General features: G+C 41.6%; 2 protein-coding genes across 4 annotated transcripts; one reads left to right on the top strand and one right to left on the bottom strand.

The window, feature by feature from the left end:
• Window positions 1–834: 834 nt before the first annotated feature.
• rgs11 (regulator of G protein signaling 11) lies at window positions 835–10,864 on the top strand. Its single transcript, XM_085439311.1, has 17 exons — window positions 835–1,111; window positions 1,381–1,477; window positions 1,722–1,772; window positions 2,516–2,622; window positions 2,903–2,954; window positions 3,401–3,459; window positions 3,626–3,702; window positions 3,785–3,866; window positions 4,537–4,605; window positions 5,070–5,093; window positions 5,183–5,244; window positions 5,538–5,651; window positions 5,921–6,036; window positions 7,577–7,664; window positions 7,741–7,879; window positions 9,479–9,561; window positions 9,655–10,864. The coding sequence occupies exons 1-17, from the start codon at window positions 1,049–1,051 to the stop codon at window positions 9,782–9,784; spliced, it is 1,413 nt and encodes a 470-aa protein (XP_085295437.1). The 5' UTR covers window positions 835–1,048; the 3' UTR covers window positions 9,785–10,864.
• Window positions 10,865–11,710: 846 nt separating this feature from the next.
• Window positions 11,711–23,430, bottom strand: pgap6 (post-glycosylphosphatidylinositol attachment to proteins 6). 3 transcript variants are annotated; one of them, XM_085439092.1, is made up of 13 exons: window positions 23,269–23,430; window positions 21,588–21,771; window positions 21,291–21,492; window positions 20,578–20,705; window positions 20,207–20,472; window positions 19,521–19,867; window positions 19,316–19,412; window positions 18,625–18,739; window positions 18,223–18,365; window positions 16,287–16,465; window positions 15,820–15,966; window positions 15,595–15,711; window positions 11,711–15,506 (listed from the first exon to the last, which is right to left on the bottom strand). In XM_085439092.1, the coding sequence occupies exons 1-13, from the start codon at window positions 23,333–23,335 to the stop codon at window positions 15,183–15,185; spliced, it is 2,316 nt and encodes a 771-aa protein (XP_085295218.1). In that variant the 5' UTR covers window positions 23,336–23,430; the 3' UTR covers window positions 11,711–15,182. The 3 variants fall into 3 exon arrangements, with proteins under 3 accessions (XP_085295218.1, XP_085295219.1, XP_085295221.1); XM_085439093.1 differs by having other exon boundaries at window positions 20,578–20,675; XM_085439095.1 differs by lacking the exon at window positions 23,269–23,430 and having other exon boundaries at window positions 21,291–21,346; window positions 21,588–21,655.

Here is a 23,430-nt window from a genome sequence, read left to right as displayed (position 1 = left end):
TCCAGCAGATCCCGGGAATAACATCGGAGATCTCTGTCCAGAAGAGCGCAGTCCTGGGAACAGCTAAGATACTGCGCAGGAGCCTAAACAAACAAACTAACAACCATATGACCAAATCACATCTACGGATATAGTAAAGAGAGGGAACAAAATCCGTAACAATATGTAGCTACTTTGTTATAAATATAATGATGGTTAAGGATATATAATACATCCTCATTAAAACATTTAACCATTTTAATCTACATAAATGATTAAGCACCAGTGTTTGCTGTCATAGATATTTTAAGATACAAAATACCAGTTCATTTCGAAATGACTGTAATTGCTGATATGCTAATATGTGTAAGCGGAGAAAGCATCTTTAAGAATTTTTGTTACGAAAATTTGTTTAACTGCAAATGTATTTCTTAGCTCATACAGTCAGGGCCAGTTTATTGTTTTTAATGGCATAAAATGAAAAAATACCAAGGCTGCTTGCTTAGTCATCTATTTATTGACTAATGTAATCCGTTCAACACATTTCAGCAACCTGACATGTTTTATTCAACCTTTTAGCTATTTAGCTCACAGAACATACTAATATGCAGTGTCTTTATCTTTATTACCCTTATCAGGTCAGTACACAAGCCAAACGCTCTCTGCAAATATAAAACTATTAAAAAAAAGGTCAATATTCAAATAACAGCGAAAGAACTTGATATGGTACGCTTTGGTAAGGCCTACATTTCGTATACAGCTATATTTTTTCATTTTCAGTTCGTCATGTAGCCTATCTGTAAAAAGAAACAGAGAAAAGCTAGTTGCCTCTTTTGTGCCGAAACTCTTGAGTAAAAATTTATTTGACCTGTAATCCTCTCTAATCTACACAGCCGCGCGCGCGCCCGGCAGGCACGGGACAGCCTGATGTTTCCATCTCTCTCCCTCTCTCTCTTTTCTCGCTCTCTCTCCCTCTCTCTCTCTCTTCTCTCTCTCTCTCTCGCTCTCCCGGTAGCGCTTTGCTTTTGCACTTTGCCGTCCCGTCGAGTGATCCCAAGCATCCCGCAAGATGACCATCAACACCCTGGCTAAAGGAGGGTGTCATCGGGAGCAAATGGCATGCTTTCGAAAGGTAAGACTGCTTGATCACGTTCTCTTTGGTTGTATTTATTTATTGTCACAGAATATCCTGGAAATCCAGCGCTGAACAAATCCAACACATTTCATTAGATTAAAGAAGAAAAACAAATTAAGGTAAAATTATCATTATTATTGTTGTTGTTGTTGTTGTTGTTATTATTCGTGTAGTGGTCCAATTCTTGTTGCCCAGCTGCATGTTTACATATGTGTGTGTGTGTGTGTGTGTGTGTGTGTGTGTGTGTGTGTGTGTCTCCCTTGCAGATGGAGAAAGTGATAGTGGCCATGCAGGACCCTGACATGGGCATGAAGATGAGAAACCAGAGGCTTCTTATAACTGTCATTCCACACGCCATGACAGGTGTGTGTGTGTGTGTGTGTGTGTGTGTGTGTGTGTGTGTGTGTGTGTGTGTGAGTATGCTCCTTGTGTCAGTATGCATTAGAATCAGTGCGCTTGGGTGGACAGGTACATTGCAGCTTGACTTTGTCCCAGCAGTCATACATAATTCAGCATTCATTTTTTTGAGAATCCCGTGTGCTTTGCCAAGATTGGAGAGGAACTTCTTTCCTCACTTCCCCTCTTGTTTCTTTCCATTCTTTTACAGGCCATGATATAATTGCCTGGTTGACACACAAATACAGAATCAGCGAGGAGGGTAGGTGTACAGATGCATACAATGTGCGCTTGATTGTTGACTGTTACGTATCTGCTGTTTTTCTCCTGTCTCTGTGTGAGCGGCATGTTGTGTGTCGTTGGTGTGTTGCCAGGATATGGTGCCTGACGCGGTAGGTAGTTATTTGTGTGTGCATCGTAGGGAAGGATGTTTCCAGTAAACAGGAATGGGGTTAGCCCCTGTGGGACTGGGTCTGATTAACTCACCTGATGATCTGAGTTTGATTAGTGTGCCCAAAGAGATCTCCACCTCAGGAGATTTTCAACTAAATTAGACGTTGAGGGGGAAAAAAGTAGCCTGCTGGTCCCTTTTGCTTCCGAGCAGCAGGAAAGAAAAGAGTGGAGTCAGGCAGAGAGAGACAGAGAGAGAGTGGTAGAAGCTGATTAAAAAGCATCCCACGGCTTTTTTTTGGGAGCTGTCACTCAAAAAAGTAGGGCTCTTTAACAAATGAGGAGAGACTGAAGATTGATGAGGCATTCCATCGCTGGAGCAAAGCCTTGATTTATGAGAGATGGTTGACAATGCTCGCATGTGTGATAAAGAAAAGTGCAGTGCCAACAGCTCTTTTCCAGTCACAGCTACTTAGTCAGTTCAGTCTAAAAGCTTTAGTCCTAATGAAATCAGCATCCCCTCTCAGGTGCCATCAGACATGACATGGTGATAAATAAAAAACCTGAATAACAATCTGGTGAGATGATTGAGACTTCTCCTGTGGTGTTCGACAGAGTCTCTGCACCTTGGCAACATGCTGGTGAAATATGGATACATTTACCCCCTCAAAGAGCCGAGGTGCCTTGTGCTACGGCCCGATGAGTCACCCTACCGCTTCCAGGTCAGGCCGCTCAGTATGTCCATTCTGCCTACTTTCTACAACCCTGGCCCTTCCTCCATCAATCTTTCAGTAAACATCACCTTCTCTCTATTAGTGCCCATCTCCCATTTTCACTCTCACTCCATTAGCCCACTTCCTAATCCCTCATCCATCTGCCAGTCTGCTGCTTTTTCATCAACTGCTTCAACATCAGTTTCAGTCAAGAAAAAAATAAATAAAAAGGAAAAAGAAAAATGTTGCTTTTAGTTAGTTAGTTTTTTTTTGTTTGTGTTTTTTACAGACTCCTTATTTCTGGACTAGTACCAGGTGGCCCGCGTCAGAGCTGGACTATGGTAAGAAAAAACTCTAAATATACATGTGATCTCTGAGGGACGATGTCCACTTCCCAGTGGACATGTCATATATAAAACATTATATAATCATGATTACGAACATGTAAGCTCTTTTTTACATATATCCTACAATTCCTGTCTTTTTCACTCTTTTTAAAAATTATTTATATGAAACACTTTGCGAAAAAATCCTACACGACTAAGAGTTTTTATACTTTAGTGGTTTATACATTCATAAGAGAACCCCAGTTTGAGACCAGGAGGAGACCCAGGAAAAAAAAATCCCAAATCAAATATGCGGAGCTACCTGCTGTGAAGACCCATGTGAATAAGTGAGCAGCTGAAGGCAGAAAGGAGCCTTTATAACATCTAATAAACACAGGTGCAGGTCTTTGGACCTCTGATTTCACCTCTTTCTCTTTGTTTTCTTTCTTATATCCCAACAGCAATCTATCTGGCTAAAAAGAATATAAGAAAACAAGGCGAACTGATGGAATATGAGAAGGTGAGGAAATCATGTGGGTATGCATGTCTGTGCATCTAAATGACAGAGAAAGTGTGTTTGTGTGTGTTTGTTTGTGTTATGAAATATGCACCAGGAAAATTTGGGCCAAGAAGTCTGTGTCATCATTCCTCCTCCTCTCCTCCCTCTTTTCCTTTTCCTTTTTTAGGAAAGGTACAGTCTGTTGCACAAGAGGATCAACCACACCTGGGACTTTGTTGTGATGCAAGCCAGAGAGCAACTCAGGTGCACTTTGTCGCAAACATGCACGCACACACACACGTGCGTTTACCAGCGTGCACGAACAAACCTTGTGATTTATGTTCAGAGCGTCCAAACAGAGGCGGAAGGCTGACCGCATTGTTCTGGAGTGTCAGGAGCAGGCTTACTGGCTCATCAACAGACCCCCGGTACGCTCAATAACACTGTACTGTATTCAACTGTACTGTGCTGTACATGCTATGCTACAGCACAACTACATGATCATCTCTATACTTGGCAACTATTAAAGCTGTATCCCAGCATAAAAGCAGACAGCAGTCCCACTAAAGTTCACCCACAGTCCCTTTTCCCTTCTGCATGAAATATTCAACCTATCCGGTAAGAGCCTCAGTTGACATAGAGAGAGTGAGAGCAACAGAGGGACAAACAAAGAGAGCAAGAAAAACATCATCATCATATTCCACATCTTTTTCTTAGATAGAGGCAGGCAGGCAGAGAGAAGTACCAAAGGGGAAGGAAAAAGCGTTCACGTGCGTGTGCATGCCGCGGGAAAGAGGGGAGGGGAAGATGAAAGGGATAATGGGAGGCGGGTGGATAAGAGGACAAGGGTTTTGGAGGAGGGACTCCATCCTGTCTCGACCTTATGAATTAGGGACGAGGGCTTGGAGAAAAAGAAAGAAACCTGGGACTAAAAGTCAGAGCTAGTGGAGTGGAAACTTCTAGGGAGGCTAAGTGCTCGCTCACATACATCTCATCAGACACACACCCACACACACAGATATTGTATAGACACATGCATCAAATACACTGTACTTAGATTTTACTATGTTATTTTTTGTTTTTCTTCTTTTTTTACAGCCTGGGGTTAATAACGTGTTGGACACAGGCTTGGAGCGACCAAATAACTTCAGCTGCAGAGTCACACTGGTCAGTGACTTCATTGTATTTCTCTACTTCCTGCTTTAAAAAAAATGCATTAACGATATAACTTTTCACTCCGTGTTTAATCGCCACCTTTTGTTCTTTCTTGCCACTGGGATCGTTTGAAAGTAAGTTTACCGCAGACCTGCAGTGTATTAGGAATGATTATAATAATCATGATTGTAAATCAAGGTTAAAAAGTCGAGGACCTGAGATGACAGGGTAGAGTCAGTCGCGTCTGTCGTCCCAAATGGGAAATCTAATTCAGTATGTTAGTCTGTAATCTCATACTAGGCTGTCATTGTTTGTAAAATTATATATTTAATGCTACTGTTTGTGTGTCTGTGACACATTTGGTCACAAGGCAGCTATCCTCAAATGTATATGTTTCTATAACTGTAACATACATTATATAAAGGTTTAATGTGTGACCTCACACGATGACCCTGTGTTACTCTTTACAGAACTAGAACAGTGACTACTACAAAAGAGAGGTAAGTACAGCGCGTAATTTAGATGCCATCAGATTAAGTACGAGTGTATAGAGCACATAAAAGGTTTTTCCTCCTGCCTTTGTTTGCAGATTGAAGCCTGTAGAAAGGCTCTTGGAAGAAACCGTGTAAAATCATCCATCTGCCTAGAAGGGTATGTGTCAGTTTGCTAAAGGCTCACATCCAGACACGCACAGATACACACATAATAGACGTCTGATTGCCCGGGTCAAACTCGGCATCTTCTAGTACGCACACACATGCACATAAAGCTTAGCGCTCCCTCTAGAAGAGCCACTAATGGATGCTTCCCGGGGCGAGTTGGAATTAGTGGCCATTAACTCTTATGATCTGCAGGACTAATACAATAATACCGTGTGTGTGTGTGTGCGTGCATGTGTGTTCTTGTGTGCGCGCATGCCACTGCACTTGTGCGTGGATGTGCAGTTTTCTGAAATACAGCGAGCAGTACCTGAACCACGATCCCATTATGCAAGGCTGCCTGCCCAGTAACCCCTGGATCTCTGATGACACCGCGCACTGGACGATGAACGCAGAAATGTGAGACAATGCAGAGATTATAACCAGTCCACACAGTACAGTACTCCACACGTTCAAGACTTCATCGAGTCATGTAGCAGCAGCGCGTTAGATCATATATATTTTCTCACAGTTGAAGTACTGAACTTATCATGCTTTTCCTTATTTTACACTAAGTAGTAATTGAGACTATGAAAGCGCTACAGAAACATCAGCGTGTTACATTACAAATGAGCTCAGCATCCTACATCCAGCGTAACATTTCTGCTTTTTGTGCGTTTCTTGAGCAGAGTGCCGGTCCCGACGCGCCTACGAGTAGAACGCTGGAGCTTCAGCTTCATGGAGCTCCTCAACGATGCCATGGGGAGGAGGGAGTTCATGACCTACCTGGAGAAGGAATTCAGTGGTGAGAAACAGGAGCGAGGGAACCGATTACAAATATGGAGCATTCAGCTTTGAATACTGGAGGATAAAAAAACAAAATGCACTTGTTATACCATTCATATTATTATGTTCACTATCACTGTTGTGGTCCATAATTTCTTAGACAAAGATACAGACTTTGTAGTTTGTTTCCCCTCTGTGCACCACCATGGTGAATTTAAAATGAAACACTCAATAGTGAGTGAAGTGTAGACTTTCAGCTTTAATTCAAGGAGTTTAACAAAAATTATTTTTAAACATTAGCCCTCATTTTCAGAGGCTCAAAATAATTTGTACGAACAAAACTAATTGTAAATATGAGGATTGTTTTTGTAGGGCGGCACGGTGGTGCGGTGATTAGCACTGTCCACCATCAGGCCAGGGCCTTTCTGTGTGGAGTTGTTGTGGATGTTCTTCCTGTGTTTGCGTGGGTTCTCTCCTGGTACTCGGGCTTCCTCCCACAGTCCAAAGACACGCAGTTAGTGGGGTTTGGTTCATAGGTGTGAATGGTTGTCTCTCTCTATGAGTTAGCCCTGCGACAGACTGGCGACCTGTCCAGGGTGCACTCTGCCTCTGGCACTGCGGTAGCTGGGTTAGGCTCCAGCTCCTCTGTGGCCCTGACAAAGATAAGTAGAAGAGAATAGACGGATTGTTTTTATTACATGGATTTAGTCAGTGACCACCTGAAGTCTTGAACCCATGGACATCATTAAATGCTGTCTGAGCAATGAAGACCTGGCACTTTGGTGGTTTGCAGAGGAAAAACTGCAAAACTTTGTGTCTGCATAGCTGTGTTTAAAGTGATCCATAACCCATTTTCCCAGTAAAGCAGGTCTGAATGTCTGTATCCACCTGCACTTTCAGTTCATGTTTGCATCAATACAACACAATGTTGGCAGGCACCAGAGGTGTCCTCCCATACCCTGTCTTCAGCCACGTCCCTGTCGAGGCTGAAACTGCAGCTGGAAATGAGCATAACAGGTGTAAAATATGCGTGAAATACGAGGAATATAGTATAGATTGTTACAATATTACACATGGAAAATCTATTTAATTGTTTTTCACATCAGCTTTATTCCAAATTTGATTATCTCTCCTAATGATATTTTCCAGTCCCGGCGGTGAGAGGTGGAAAAGACGAGACAGTGGAAAAAGAGATTCAATATATTTATGTGTCCTGTATAAACACCAGAGACGTGGGCTGAAGCGCTGCGCAGCAATCAATTAAAACAATCTTTTAAATCATTAGAAGAAGAATTCAAATACAGAAGAGGTCACAAACAGATGTGGCAAAGTTAAAAGGTAGACGAATGGAGGAGAGGAAGGGCCACATTTAAGAGTGAGATGTGGAGAAGAGGGAGGCATGAGCAAAACACAGGAGAGGGATTTGCTCACCCATGCATGCGTACAGTAGGAACTCTTTCCACAGCTATAAAAAGACTCTTGCCGTGTGTCACATTTTCCTGCATCAGTGTTGTTTTACCACACACGCAGCTCCTCACCGTGTGTCTCTCCGCTCTCAGCGGAGAACCTGTATTTCTGGCAGGCGTGTGAGGATATCAGACATGGAGAAAGCTCCAAAATCGTAGAGAAAGTGGAGGACATCTACAAGTAAGTGGACAGCCATGTCACACATGCATGTGTTACATATTCATAAGATAAGCACCTCGTCTTTTATGTAACCCAGGAATTTCCTGGCTCCTGGAGCGGCCCGCTGGGTCAACATCGACAGCAAGACAATGGATAAAACCTTAGAGGGGATCAAACGGCCGCACCGCTTTGTCATGGACGACGCGCAGATGCACATTTACTTCCTCATGAAGAAGGTCTGACCTCTGACTCACCCACCCACACACTGTACCTTTATGTAACAGCACTTACCATCAACCATAAAAAATGCATTATAAGCAAGCGCGAGCCATGAATATGGAACACAGATCCTTCTTATACTTTTTCACCTGACGTGGCTTTTCTGTATTTATTAAACGGGATCTCTCTCCTTTGTCCCACAAATTATAATAAAATTATGCAACGTTATGAAGTCATGTGCAAAAGTCTTGAACCATTTCTTTATACTTTGCTTCTAAGAAGCCAGACTCTTGTCATTTTTTAAAGTGGTCTTCATCAATTGCTCTTCTAGGCTTTCTGAAGGTCTTGCAGGGGTTTTCTTTGGACATTGGCTTGCTTCTTACTTATTTTCAATCTAGTCCTTGTACCTGACCATTTTCTGAGAAATGTTGTTTGTTTGTTAAGCTGCTTCACACTGACCTGTGAATCACTCAAGCATCACAAAGGCAATTTCTCAAGCGATGAACCAGTGTTTATACACATGACAGACAACTTAGCAAAGAACCTGTCTAAACTACAGAAGATGAACAGTATGTGAAAGCCATGCCCCTGAGGAGTAGGAAAAAAGTCCAGCAAAGACCCAACACAGGATCCGAGAGATGCATCTGGCCATGTAGTCGATCATTTACTATGCACTGAAGCCTTTTCAGCACAAGCCTGGCTGTCAATAAGCCTCAAAAGGCCGAGCTTTGCTAAATGACACACAAACTGAACTAAAAATCAGTGAAAACTTCATTTTCAAATACTTTTATGCACAAATTTTGATTCACCTTACAATACCACTGGAAAGCAGCTAATTGGCAATGACTTTGTTTTTCAGCGTGACAATGATCCCAAATGCAGCAAAATTACACTTGCATAGTAAAACACAAACTGTATAACAGTATCAGGCATGGACTGGCCTCCCCAAAGTTCAGACGGTGTTGGAGATTTAAGGTGGACATACCAAAGAACGACTTTCAAGCTTGTTAGAATTGTCTGTTTTCTGCCTTACATACTATGTCACCTACTTACATTAGCAAAATATTAAAAAAAATAGGGGTGGCTCAAGATATTTGCACATTACTGTATGCACAGTCTGTTTTTTAGATTGTAATGGTGCTTTGAGGTGAGTCCTGCTTTACAGGAATACAGCTTGGGAAAAAAGCTCATTTGCTTCCTTGTCAGACGAGAGGATCAATATCAGTTTCTTACCAGTGAGCTTTAGAAGTGCTGCTTCACCTTTGGTCAGAGCCAAGCTGTTTCAGTGTGTATTTAGTATTTATGCCAAGCTAAGCTGGATACCTCTTTGCTCTGGCTTCATATTGCATGACATATGAGAGTGTATTGATCTTTCCTTCTTACCCTCAGCAGGAAAGTAAATTAACGCATTAAAAAGAAGCCAGAAAGCAATTTTTGTTTTTCTACCTTTTGCTCTCCAAATCTTTGGTTGGGTACAATAAATGTGTGACTTGCCTTTTCCTGTTTCTGAACATCAGATTTAAACAAAAAACATACTTTTTTGACTCATGTGGAAGTCCATCTTTTCTTTCCCATGAGCTAAAAGCTTCTTTTTGTGTATGTGTGTCTGTTCCCAGGACTCCTATCCAAGGTATCTCAAGTCTGACCTGTACAAGAACATGCTGGCCAAAGCCATCGTCCCCCAGGAAACCAAGAAAAGGTGACATTTTTATACTCATCCTACTTTTTTTCCCTCTATCCATATTTAAGCATGCATTTAATGAGCGCATTTTCCTTTTCTCCTTCCCGTCAGTGTGTTCCCCTTCATGAGACGCCAGAGGCACTCTAGCCCCTCCCCTGCTCAGACTGCCACCCAGGCAGCAGAGGAAGAAGGCCTTGCCAAGGGGGCAGGTGCCAACTCTGCAGCTGGCTCGCATTTCTGATCCAGGCCAAAAAAAAAGAACCCAAAAAAGAGAGAAAGACTCGGTCGCTTTACTCTCTGTTGTCTGAGTTTTTTCTTTAAAATCAAACAGAGCTTCTCGTACGCCGCAGCAACATCACTAGAGCTTTGAGAAACAGGTGTCATGGCACACCTGAGCAGCATGCCACTGAAGGACAACCAGTGAACCACAGAGAAGAGCTTTTTCTACACCCTTTATTGTTGCATCCTCATCCCATCACAGTGTGCTGAATAGTTTTTCCTATGATCCCCATATCAAGTGTTCTTTTTCTATAGAATCCTGAGCCGGTTTAGGTAAAGGCGTCGGTAACATGATATTTCTTCAGAGATCTGCCTCAGTGTGACTGTGATTGTTGGGCAGTTTGCTTGTGCAGTTGGAGCTGCACATTACGTTTGTCGTTGCGCTTCACTTTTCTCAAGCATGCTCTCAACTCAATAAAATGTCACAACAGCAGTTAGTGTGGTGCTCCAGCCTCAGCCCTGCATGCTGTGAGTACCTGTGAGTGTGTGGATCAGCGACCAGGTTTTAGAGCACCTTTTCCTTCCTCTCTTTCTACCACACACTGCTAATCGATTTCATGGTTTAAGTTTTTAAATCCCCAGAAAAAAGTAAAGTAAAAAAATAAATAAACAAACGTTCCCACTGAAATTTGTACCTTCGGTCATTTAACCCTTCCTATGGCTACCTGCAGGAGCTCTAAAAGGCTCATTATTTGCATTATTTATTGTAACACTTCTGTTGCTTCTACTTCCTTATAATAATAACTGTTCTGTGCTGGCTCCCTCTACTGGCTGCATGTGACCAAAGCAACATGTTTTCAAGTTTCCTGGAAAAACTACAGCCTGTGATCCTTTGTGGCAGGTGTGATCCCTGAGCTGTGAGCACCCTTTTCCTTCTCAGCACATTTTATCTGAAGTCTGAAGATGTGACAGTAATGTGTAAAATAAAATCTACACCTTAAGACCCTGCAAACAATCGTAGTCTGACTCTGGCCTGAAGGTGATTGGAGTCAGCCTGTCTGCACTGATGAGTGGAACTATAGTCTGATATACAGGACTCAACTCGGCTTGATGCCAAATGCTTGCATTTCAAGCACTGAAGCTATTTTGTGGTTATTATTGGGTTTTGCACATTTATCAAGGTTAATCAATTTAGTATTGCAGATTGCATGCAGTTGCCTAGTTCGGCTGCAGACTGATAGACTGGCTTTGTCTCATTACCGTCTCAATGCACCAAAAGACGCCAACTAACTGTAAGTGGCCACAGACCTGGTCCCCAACTCTGAAGGAACCATTTCATGGGCAACAAAATCACAAACACACAGTTGCAATAATTTTCTGTGTTGTGCATAACCAAGGTTATCCGTAGTGTGACTGTAGTGTTTCTTTCAGCCTGTGAAAGCTTCATTCAGCTCTATAGATCTGAACCAAGCCTCCAAAGTTTTCAGGATTACAGAGAAAAAAGTTTATATATTACAGAAAGTGTAGATTCCACAGTTTTTGAAGTGCAACTCAACAGCAACAACGTGTTAACAAAAAAAAAACAACAACAAAAAAACCCCAAGCAAAAACAGGCTTTTAAATTCTTCACACTTTTTTCGGAGGTAGGTCTACACGCTAACCACACCAAAGCAGTTCAGCTTAATGTTTTGATCTCTAAGCTTTGCAGGACCATCAATTTTACTAATGGGGGGGAAGCTATTTATGGAAAGGGGGAAATACTTTTTCTCTCTCTCTCTCTCTCTCTCTCTCTCTCTCACACTCACTTTCAGCATTTTTGAGGATTAGGATAATCTGCTTCCCTCTGTTCCCCATCCCCTCTCTGCTATCCAAGTATAAGTGCTGGCGATGGAGTGTCTTCGCCTTAGGAACAGAAAAGAGCAGCCACATAAAAAGCATTGACAACAAATGAAATTATGTTCTTTACACATGGATTTATTTTTGGTAGGTTAAAATATTGTTTGGGTTTTTGACAGACTAACAGTACAGGGAAATAAAATCACTTCTGATGCCGAACATTACATTTTTTCCATGTTTACACATTAAGAGAGCAACAGTGTGTTGCGATTGAAGAAATCCTATTCATCCTCCTACTTATTCAACAATGTGATTCGCGCTAATACATGAGAGAAAAAGAGCATTACAACAATAAAAGTAAGGGAATGCAAGAGTGTTAGTAGGAAACATTCAATTTAAACCAAGTGCAAAACCCTTACAGTATGCAACACACTAGACAAAGTGTAAAGTAGTGTGTACATCTTACATAAAACAGTATGGAAAGTATTCAGCAGCCTTATTGGTAGAAGAGACAAAACACACATTCAGGCATACAAAGTACACAAAGAGGCACAAGACTAAATTCTGAATATACATTCAATAAGTTCCACTTTGCACACTATGAACACTGGATTGCTCTGCTATGTAATATCAGTAGCTATATACATTGCATCTAATCATAAGGTGCGTCAGGTGAATACAGGAAGTGGTTTTGGAGTAGAATTTAACGGAATTAGAGTTTAAAAGAAGGACACGGCGTTACTTAGTTCACCAATGATTATGAAAATCAAACGGAATATGGAAACAAAACGGGGCCCTAAGTACGCTGGCTGTGTATTACCGTATCTGAATGTGTAAAACATTTACATGGGAGACCTTTTTTGTATCAGCAAGCAGATCTGTAAACAAAGAAAGAGACTTGCATGGATAACTTCCAGTAAAAGATGCATTTGTTAGTGAACTCAGTTTTATCTGTGAAACTCACATTTATAGTTATGAGCTGTATCCCTAGTTATGTAGCCCATAACTAGGGACGACTTTGGTTATGATTTTAATGACACCAATCCCATTGCCAGGTCTGCTTGTAGGCGACATCCTTTACCAATTTTCTTACTGAATTTGACATATCGTCTGAGGGGAACAATGTAGACCTACACAGGATTTAGCATCAGTAAAGCCGTTTTATTATCACTGTGAATAGTTTTTAGAAACAGAATAGCAAACAGAGCCAGCCATGTGACTGGTGTGGAAAAGTTCCACTGCCATAAGTCTGACATCATTGTTTTGCAATGTGCACCTGTCAGAAAAATATGCGAGCAACGATAAAAGAATAAAAAGGGGAGTCTTCTGTGCTGTTACCGTGGTTACAGCAAGCACTAAAAATGACATTGTGGTCTGCTCTCCGTTTATATCACTTTATAATCCAAGTTAAACTGGTAGATTCATTAGGAGAGGAGTTCTGTGTAAACTCAAACATGTGTGCAACTACAAAGTTGTGCGCAAATCTTTTTCATTAGCTCACAAAAATAACACACTCGGCTATAAACATCCTTAAGGGTAGAAATGTTCAGATACACGTTGCACATTTGAACATTCAGATATAGTGATGTAAAGCTACAATGCTAACATTTACTACACTGCTTTACACTTACATTTCCCCACCTGTTTATATCATCTAACTCAAAGTCTGTTGGGGTGATAGCAAAGCCGATAAGGGTCAAGACAGTTTTTATTTGGACAAAAACTTACGCCCTTTATACTAGGGCTGCCACAAATGATTATTTTGATAGTCGACTAGTCACCGATTATTTTTGTGATTAGTCGACTAATCAGATCATCATCCACTGGACGTAAAACGTACAGCTTATTGCACCAGCACGTATCTGCTCTTATTTAACTATCATTAGCTTACAGCTTTAAGTGTTTAAGGTATGTGCTAACTAAAAATAAAGACAAGATGATAGTTTATTACATTTTAATGAAATTTGCAGATTGTTTCAGTGAAGTTTAATAAACTCAGCCGTCTGCTCATTGGTATCTAAAATATAACAGGACACCGGAGTATATTCTCGAGCATCTCACACTTCTAATAATCAGCTGTCTGCTTGACTTTTATTCAGCTGTGTAAAAACTATAACTTTAATCTCAGCCAAACTGATTTACTCAGGAACAAAGAAAACACTGAAAAAAGACAAACAATAACACTTTTAAGTTATTTAAGTGACTTATATATCATGTTTAACCTGAGTAGTGAAAGACAGCGGTGGGTTTGAAAATGGTTGGCCCAGAGTCTGGTGTTCTCACGGGCTCTAGTGAGCGTTAAACCCCGGTTAGCTATCGAGCTAGTGGGTAACAGACGTCTCCGAAAACGTCGGAGCGCTTTTGAAAATATGTGGTGTCATGATAAACTGAGCAGATATTTGAGGTTTACACAGCTACATTCTCGCCTGAAAATACATTAAGCGTTTATTTTTTGATCCAGAAAGAGTAATAAGAGTAATATTAAAACTAACTAGCTGCCGCCATTGTAGGAAACTGAGCTGGGCCGCGCTATGACTTCTGGGAAACAGCTTCTTCTTCTTCGGGGTTTAACGGCAGCTGGCATCCTTGTACATGCAGTGCTGCCATCTTCTGTTTCAGTCCGTTATTACACGCTTAAAATCCTGCTACTTATTCCTGCGTCTTTTGTGATCTTACAAAGCTTCAAACAATGCGTCGTCGACGATTTTGATAGTCGACGTAATCGTGACTACTCGACTAATCGTGGCAGCCCTACTTTATACATTAAAGTTTGTTTACAGTACCATATTATATATTTGTGTATGGAGTCAAAGATAATCTCTTTACTGGGACAAGTGACTGTGCAAGTGTTGCATTGCATTGTGGGTAGTGTAGGTGCTAGAAAGAAGAACGGGCAAATGAAAAGATGCTGTTACCTGTGGTTTTAGCTGTGGTCATTTTGATACTATAAAACTGTCAATTGTGAGTCCAACACCCTTTAGGAGACTGAATTGAACATTAAGGCATGAAAAATGTAATAAGCAGACTTTGGCAAAGGTGTTGTTTTGTTTTAAATGGTCTAATAAATTTGTCTTCTTGCGCATTGCACTTGGACGACTGCACAATAGAGCGTAGCAGCCGTGAAAAAAGCTAGTATTAAAACTACCTGTTAGTTAAAGATCAAGCATGTGTCGAATGGATCTAAACATAGTCGTGTCAATAGACTAAATATAAAGACTTAAAAGAGTTCTTTATAAATATTTCAAACATTAATGTCCTACACTAGTGAAACATACGCAAAGCACATAAACTCCTGGGCATAAAGTCCAAGGTTTTGTTGCTCAACCCTACATTAAGCTGGTGCAATGAACCGCTGATCAAATAGTCCACTGTGGAGGTTTCAAATGTGTTTGTGCATGTTTTGTTTAAGACTTAATTTAATGCAATTATGAATAAGAAACCTGCGGACCCAAGAGAATATAGGTCCAGTTTGATTTTTAAAATACATTACTTGGAAACTTTTTTGTAAAATGTCAACACCAGCAGGGATCAGATGCTCGTGTAAGTCTAAGGGTGTCAAACAGCCACTACCATCTCCTGACCTACTATGTGACCGTGTAGAGTTCGTCTTTGCTGCCTTCACAGAGAGTGTATCCACAAACCCGGGGTCTCCAGCTCCAGTTCAGGGTCCAGCCACTGCTCCAGCCAAACTTCTCCCTGTTTTTCTTCTTTGGTGGCAGCAGTAACACAACGCAGCTCGCCACCAGGATGTGCCACAGCGAGTGTGTGTAATAGTAGTTGTCCTCTGTCTCAGCAAAAGTGTACAAACACAGGCCGATTAAGGCGCACAACACCCCCGGGATCAGGTAGAAGACCCAACGCCTCCAAGAGGGCGGGTAACAATGCCGTCGATGGACCCCTTTGCGCACCTGTAAACAGAAAAGAAGAGGAAAAACTGTTTTATTACAGTCCAAAATATAATCAACATCTGCAACAGATGGAAAATGCGTCTCTTACCCAGGCAATGACCATGATCAGTATGGCACAGAGGATGGGGCCCAGCAGGTTCCACAGGCCCGTGCGGTCCAGTTGCATTGACATGGCTATCAGCAGAGTCCCGAGCATGAACAGAGTCTACACACACAAAGGGGCAAGAAAAACCCACACAGCCTTTTATAATATACCAATCCTTAGCAGAGTGTGTCAACAGTATGAAAGAAGAGGCAGGAATCAGCATCTTACATATTTGAATGCGTTTCTGATGCGAGCCATGCACAGGATGGTGACCCAGAAGGAGCAGATGGATCCTAGGAAGTCACAGTACTGCAGAGTATTATACTCCATTATACACATTACTGCAATGCCCGGCTGGTCACAAGCATGGTAGAACTACAAACAAGAGGGAAACAATGACAGTAAGGGCAGATATCAACGTTTAAACTAAGATTAGTATTATTTGCTGATGCTCATCTTGGTTTTTTTTATTACTATTTTTGTATCATCTTTATTGGTGACAAGTTTACTGAATATCTCAGTACCACCTACAAACTATGTAAGAATAGTGCAGAAACAGGAAAGCTCACCGTCTCCTCTCTTACACAAACCCACACAATAACAATCGACTCTTAAACCTATTTATGTATCAGAAACACACTCGTAAGTATGTCTACATGTATAAAAAGGTACATGCATGTTCCTGAATGTTTTACCGTGGAGAAAAACATGCTGAAGAGGTAGACAGAGGCCTCGGTGATGTAACCGTGTTTGACTGCAACCACGATGGCAGGCAGGAAAGCCAAGTTGCTGAGCGTGAGCAACAGAGTTGCTAACAACTGGTGACTATACGACTGAGCTGTTGAATCATCTGTGCAGCCCCAACCACTCCAACCTGCACACAGTGAAAATAAATAAATGCATGACTGTAATTTTTTAAGGAGATCTCAAAATATTTTAATATTAGTGAAATATAAGCTGCAGTGACACAAGTTGATTCTGTTCACTCATCCAAGTGACTTCTTCAGTCTGAGCTGACTGCAGGTTTCCACACCCTTATACACACTACATTTGCACAATGACTGAGACTAACACCACCGATGAACAACAGGCTGTGAGGTCAGTTTCTGGATCACTTATATACAAATTATCACGACCATAGATCAACAACCACTAATCAGTGACAATGTTCTTCTGCTTCCCAGGCTGCTGTATCTGTGGGGATGGTGTTGGGTCTGTGTTGACAGCCAGTTTATGCTCCAGTGGATGATGAGAGTCAAACATTAAATGCTGATCCATATGCGTAGGTTTACATCAACTTTTAAATGTTCCCAAATACTAATGGAAATCTCACAGCCTAAGAAGGCTACCCTGCCACTTTCATATCTTCCCTGGTGAACTTGATGTGTTGGTCCACCGAGTTAATGTGATCAGTGAATTGTGGTACGTCTTAAGGTGTCATCAACATACCTGAACCAATGACTTGGTGGTGTTCCAGGGTAGGACAACAAAGCCCTCTTTTCCACTTCTTCCATGTAAAAGTTGGCCACAATGGGTGAAACTGGGCAACCCATGGCACACCCATGTTTCTACCTGTAGTACTGACTCTTATATGTGAAATAGGTGGAATTAAAACACAGTTCCAAAAGCAAACACACGTGGTCGGTGCAGAGAGTGGTCCGGTTGCTGAGGTTGGTGTCATCCTGTAATCACTTATGAATTACCTCCACTTCTTCAGTGAGCGGTGACAGTATTTCCTCACGATAGTCTTTCTGCTTTAGCAAAACTGTCCACCTACCCTTGAGACGATGATGTTGTTGATGTCATTACTAAGTGATATGAGTGCCTCTCCTCTGTGCTGATTTTGGATGGTGGGGGATTTGCGTTGCTGAGACCAGCCAAAACTTTAGTCGGTAGCTGCTCTGCTTCCACGTCTGCAATGTTGTTGTTTAGAATAGCTGTGATCAGTCCACTAGCGGGATTTCTCTCTGCGTCACAGCAAAAGTTCAACCCTTTTGGAAGGATGTTTTTCTCTGCTTGAATGAGTTGTCTGTCAGACAAATTTTTTCACCCACTTGTCCACATCCTCAGTGTGGCGTCCTCCTCTCTTCTGGCCACTGAGGACACTCTCCGTATTTTGCTCTGGTTTCCGACACACAACAAAAAGGTCAAACGTCCTTTGTTGCCTGGTCTCAGAATTTTCATGCTGTCAGTGAATTCAAACACCTTTTGAAGGATTTTCTTATCTAGAAGCATTGCAAATCTCTATCGGATCTGCTCTTCTGTTGATTTTAGCACATCAACGGTAAAAATTTGTTTGTCTCACCCATTCATTGAGCAGCTGACTCTGTGCTTTCTGGATGATTTTCAGTCAAATTGCTCAAAACTGAATAGCTGAAAAACAGTACCTTAAGAAATTTACTGTTTATAAGATTGGGGAAACCTGTAGTCAGCTGAGACTGAAGAAGTCACTTGGATGAGTGACGAAACTGAAAACGTCCAGATGAACAGAATCGACTTTTTGGGATTTCCTTACCTGGATGACTGAACATGCATCAAGACATAGGTTAATATTTTTAGTGCTTCTACTACAACTTTAACAAGGCCTTTTCTTAGGGGAGACGGACTGTGTGTGTCTGTGTGTGCGCGTACCAGCCTTGCATACACATCCAGCGTACAGGTAGCTGTAAGATCTCAGAAGTCTACATTCACCGTATAACCCACAGTCCTCTACACAGGCACTGAGGAACACCTCTGGGGTCACAGACACCACTGATGCGTTACCACAGTTACTGCTGCAGGAAAAAGCACAAACACATGCATGTAATATTATACATACATTACACACACACACAAAGTATGAATAAATGAATGACACCTCATTTCATCAAATTTCAAACTTCTAAAATGTAAGATTTGGTACATATTTAGTGTACATTTCAAAAATATCTGAAGCAAGAAAAGCTGAATAACTGAACACAGTCTGCTACTGCTGTGTGTGTGTGTGTGTGTGTGTGTGTGTGTGTGTGTGTGTGTGTGTGTGTGTGTACTTACCTGTTGCATATAAGCTGCAGGGTGAGGTACCACGTTGCTGACTGAGGAAAAGGCAGCCTGACCACAGCTTTAGGAACGCTGGCATTCACAGCAACACCATAACCTCCAAATAAATCTGTCATCAAATCAACAACATACTGTTTTGTCTACAGGACACATTGTCATCTAAAAATCAGACCCACTGTGAATTCTGAAATTTATACCTTTTTGTGTTAGATTTTGTTTGAAATGATAAAAGAACTGGTATTGTATAGAACTTTTCAACAGTACTCAAATTACTTCTTAGTCATTCACCCAATAACAAAACTGCTTTTTTTCCTCTATACCTAAGAATCTTAGGCAGCTCAGGATTCAGTGACATGCACCATGTAATCAAACCACCAAACTTCTGATCGGAAGATGACCTATTCTACCTCCTGAGCCATAGCTATGACAAATGGATGAAACACTTTTAAGAGATCCCATAAAGCTACACTAAATAAGCCATGATAACAAAGTGAATTGTAATAGAAAACCACTTGAACTTTATGTAAAAATAATTTTAACAGAAAACTTTTCAGCTGATTTATAATCCATCTACAAAAATTAAGACATTTGTATGCAAGTCTTCATCGAAGCGTTCTGATCAATTAGGCATAAGCAATGTTTTCTGGTGTTTGATGTGTGTGAATTTGAATCAGTGCTACTGTACCTGTGCGACACGACTGAGAGTGGTTCAGTTCAAGGACTGGAGTCCAGGGAGAGAGACATGCTACCACACTGCTGCTGTTCCCCAATGTCATGTTAGTCTACAAAAACATGACACAGACGCATGTATCAATGCAAATCTCCACAGAAGCTCAACTCTGTGACTTTCCAATCTGTCTATGCAAGTACAGCGATTCAATGTTACTCACAGAGTTGAGTGTGAGCTGCAGGTTGAGTGTGCCACCACTGGCGTGCGCGTGCAGGGGGTATGTGAGCAGCGTGGGGTGTGTATTTGTAACGCTAACATTGGCTCCACCAACGGGGGTGAATCGCAGTGACAGGACATCCACCTCCTCATACAGCACAGGGATGCTCCACACACACGCTGACCCCAGCAACTGTGACATCCATGAAAACGATTTATTGCTGAAGACACCTGTGTCTGCAAGCACCGAACTGTTGCTTGATGATGAGGAGTTGCTATAACTGCTGTTGCCATGGAGCTTAAAGATCTCATCATCTGCTTTGAGGCCAAGACTTTTTGGCTTACATCCCACTGAAGCAAAATGGATACACAAGAAAATGTGTTAGAACAGAAATACAGGTTGTGTCTGGAATCATGCACTCATTCAGCACTTCTTATTTAAACATTTGGAGCTCACTGTCAAAGTGGAAGAGAAAAGAAATGTGGGTTTATTTTTTGACAGGCTTCTTTTTTTCTTTTCATTCATGATGATGCAATGAGAGAGTGACCATATTTTAGACTATTTTTCTTAAGGTACTGGTGGATGTTTTGGGCCCACAGCGTAGTTTATATATTGTAGTGAGTAAAGAGTGATTTCAAACACAGGTGTAATGTGTGTACATACTTCAGTGTACATATTTCTGAATTCACCTGTGTAGTTTGAGACAACGCTGAAGGTAACAGTACGGTTGGCTCGGGTGCTCTCAATAACAACTCGTATCCAGGTGTCCCAAGGTGGATTAGAGAGAGCTGCAGAGCAGCTAAACCCTGAGCAGTTCATTGTTATTGGGCCCTGCTGCAGAGAAGCTGAGCCAAGCCTGAGGACCAGGAAACAGTTTCCCATCTCCGTTCCCTCCTCTGATGAACAGCCAGCCACAGAAACCGAAAGGGAAGAGGCAAACTCAGGAACATACAATCTAAGAGCAAGAGAACAAAATACACTCACTTACGGTCTTCTGACTGATGCATGAAAAAAATGTGCAAAGACTGGAAATACAGGAAATAAAACATGCACTTCTTACTTAAGGCGTGTAGGTCTGTCAGGGGCTGCAGTTTGTGTCAGGAATATGCCGTTCTGCAAAACAGGTGTGTCCACTGCTCTCCTAACTGACAATTGAGGCTGGAAGAAATAGGAGCAGGAAGGAAAACCCTAACAGATAAGGACAGACAACAAAGGTCTATAAATAAAGACATTGTGTTGCACACTTCTTCTTACACAGATGGGTGCCATTCAGAGTCTGAATAAGTGAATAAGAGGAGGTGATTACAGGAGAACAATAGGAAACTAATGCACACCAACACAATGCAGAGATTTAAGATAAAATGTAAACAGATCAAATGATAAGTAAGAAAACTCTTTTGCAGGAGGAACAGAGCCAAAGAACGTGGTTCAGCCGGTTTAGCATGAAAAAAAAACAAAAAAAAACAAAACTGCTCCCATATATCAAGTTAGAGTGATAAAGGAAATTGTGAGTACTAGTGTAACATGACCAGAATACTAACAATGTACATTGCCTGCCCCCCCTCACCCTCATGCAAGTGCAAAGGTTACATAATTGTTAAAATTAGATGACAATTTGAAACAGCCAAGAAAATTTAAACCAGTTCTTTCTTCCATATACTCCTGGTAACGTCACAGAAATTTTAATGCACTGGATCAGGGAAGAAAAATTGTGGCTAACCTAACTGTGGCATCAGCAGCAGCAACATGCACCATATGCTGCTCTATACCAACCTTCTGTTCAATGCGGCCATCATCTTCAGGCAAGTGAGCAGCAACGTACCAATCACCTGGAGCAGGGTCAGAGAGGTTAAAAGTTGTGGAGTTCTCTGAGATTACAGGTAAAGTCAGAGACAAACAGGGGGTCCACAGTGTCGTATTGGGAAACTCCTGCCCTGTGGGGTTTATAACAGGAGGGGCACCCCATCGAATATAGCTGCAAAATGGTTATAACATAAGGTTAGGTTAGGGGGGATAAAATACATTATAAGGAGTCTCAAAAGGTCATTATTAATAAACTTCATAGCTTACATAGTGACATTATGCCTCCCGCAGTGGAAACTGTGGCCCTTTGTCACAGAAAAGAGCCAGCGAGCGATGGCGGTTTCCTCCGGTATGTGAAACCTCTGCAGCCTCGCATTCCCGTACCAGCCATACTTTGATAATTTCTGGGCAGGTTTGGATGACAGCTCTGACACAAATGTCACCTGCCCATCTGCAGGAAAAATAGTAAGACAGTCTTTCACCTTATCATCTTGGAGTTTCTCTCAAAACATGGAGACGCACACTAAAGCGGTGGCATTCCGTCAGGACAAGCAAGGCAAGCAGTGCTCCCCTTGTCCAATCAAGAATAGGCATATTTAAAACCTACCAATGACAATTATCTCTCCCCTTTCATCTCAAACAGTGCTGTCAAAAAGCTCTTCACGTGTGTGCATTCATCCTTTACATTACATCTTGTGGCTGCACTTAACTATTACAGGTGCGCTTGTTTTGTGTTCTTAGGAAACTGTAGCTGTCTCCATTTTATGCGAGTCCCTGTTCCCCACTAACAGTGACTGGAGCTGGACAAGCTGAGAGGCCAGCAGCCTTTTTTATAGTCATTTGCACATAACACATTCTGGATCTCTGGTCTTTGACTCTAAACTTAAGGGAGACCAGCATCTAACTGCTACTGGCCCAGCTTTCACTGCTCTGAGACCAGTTACGATATGCTTTTTGTGTGGCAACACAGCTGGCACGGGCAAGTAAACAGGCTTCAGTGATGTAGCATCATAACAGATAAGTTTTGTTCTCTTAGGAACCTTGGCCAACATGTGGGATGTAGAGAAAATGGAGTGTTACTCATTAATAACTCCTTATTAATAACTCCTATAGCACAGTGGCAAGGAAAGCTTTCATAATAGAGCACTGATGGCAGTTCTGACCACGTCCAGTATAACAAAACAGGCAAATTAACCAGGTTGCGCCAGCACTTTAGCATAAAACACCTGGCTGACTGACTGAATGTCATTAGTTTAACCAGCAAAACGCCTTCATCTTTAATTAGGATTTTTAATCCCCTCTGCAGACATTGGCAGTTAGTCGTGTCACACGCTGCTTAAGGCTTTTAAGTTAGCTGGGTTATTTTTGTCATTAATATATTTAAATATACATTTTTAATCTTGAGAAGTAGACATACATTTCTGAGCTCATGATCTACTGTTCTTACTCATACTACCAAGATATGAGGCAGTATAAGGAAGGGGTTTTGTGTGTTTACTTGTTTTTTTGTTTATTAAGAGTGTGTGTGTCTTGGGGTGGGGTGAGGAGTAGGTTGTCGTTGTTGACCTTATATAAAAAATAAATTACACTATATAGATAGCTATACATTTCCAATAAGAAATATTTACATATTTACATTCTTGGGAGAAAGGAAATGCATACAGGACACTTGACAAGATAAGACTAAAAACAAACAAACAAAACAAAACAAAAACAATGAGGGCTAAACATGTCTATACACCAGTAGAAACAAAGTGCTTTCTTTGACCAGGGTAAATAACCAGTTAGTAGCATCGTTGCATAGATATACTGTGAGCTCACTGACTAGCGCTGGCAGCTCAGTGCGTCTCTCATGTGTTTTCACGAGTTAACTTCAAGCCAGCCATGACTGCTAGCAAAAGTGCTAATACGTCGGACTTTGTGTGTGACCTCTGCCCGAAACACTTACCGTCGTCTCCTGATGTCCAATCCGTCAGGGCAACGAAAAGGAGACTACATAGAAACCAAACTTTCATGTTTCCTTCCCAACTATCCGAGTCGCTACATCTTCCGTATCCACCTGCACTTGCAAATTTACCTTCCCCGAGAAGACATCCCTACGTTTTGAAAC

This window comes from Copadichromis virginalis, linkage group LG18 (genome assembly GCF_057382275.1).
Source record: "Copadichromis virginalis isolate Kocher_CV1m ecotype Utaka linkage group LG18, C_Virginalis_male_GT1.1, whole genome shotgun sequence".
Lineage (NCBI taxonomy): Eukaryota > Metazoa > Chordata > Actinopteri > Cichliformes > Cichlidae > Copadichromis > Copadichromis virginalis.
The sequence above is the reverse complement of the archived record's forward strand: the minus strand, read 5'-3'. Positions and strand labels throughout refer to the sequence as shown.

Coding starts and splice junctions, on each gene's coding strand:
- rgs11 (XM_085439311.1), top strand. CDS start 1,049: ATGACCATCAACACCCTGGCTAAAGGAGGGTGTCATCGGGAGCAAATG. Junction 2,955..3,400: donor CGCGTCAGAGCTGGACTATG/GTAAGAAAAAAC, acceptor ATATCCCAACAG/CAATCTATCTGGCTAAAAAG. Junction 5,094..5,182: donor GTGACTACTACAAAAGAGAG/GTAAGTACAGCG, acceptor CTTTGTTTGCAG/ATTGAAGCCTGTAGAAAGGC.
- pgap6 (XM_085439092.1), bottom strand. CDS start 23,335: ATGAAAGTTTGGTTTCTATGTAGTCTCCTTTTCGTTGCCCTGACGGAT. Junction 20,706..21,290: donor ATGGCCGCATTGAACAGAAG/GTTGGTATAGAG, acceptor CTTATCTGTTAG/GGTTTTCCTTCCTGCTCCTA. Junction 16,466..18,222: donor TGGATGTGTATGCAAGGCTG/GTACGCGCACAC, acceptor CACTGTGTGCAG/GTTGGAGTGGTTGGGGCTGC.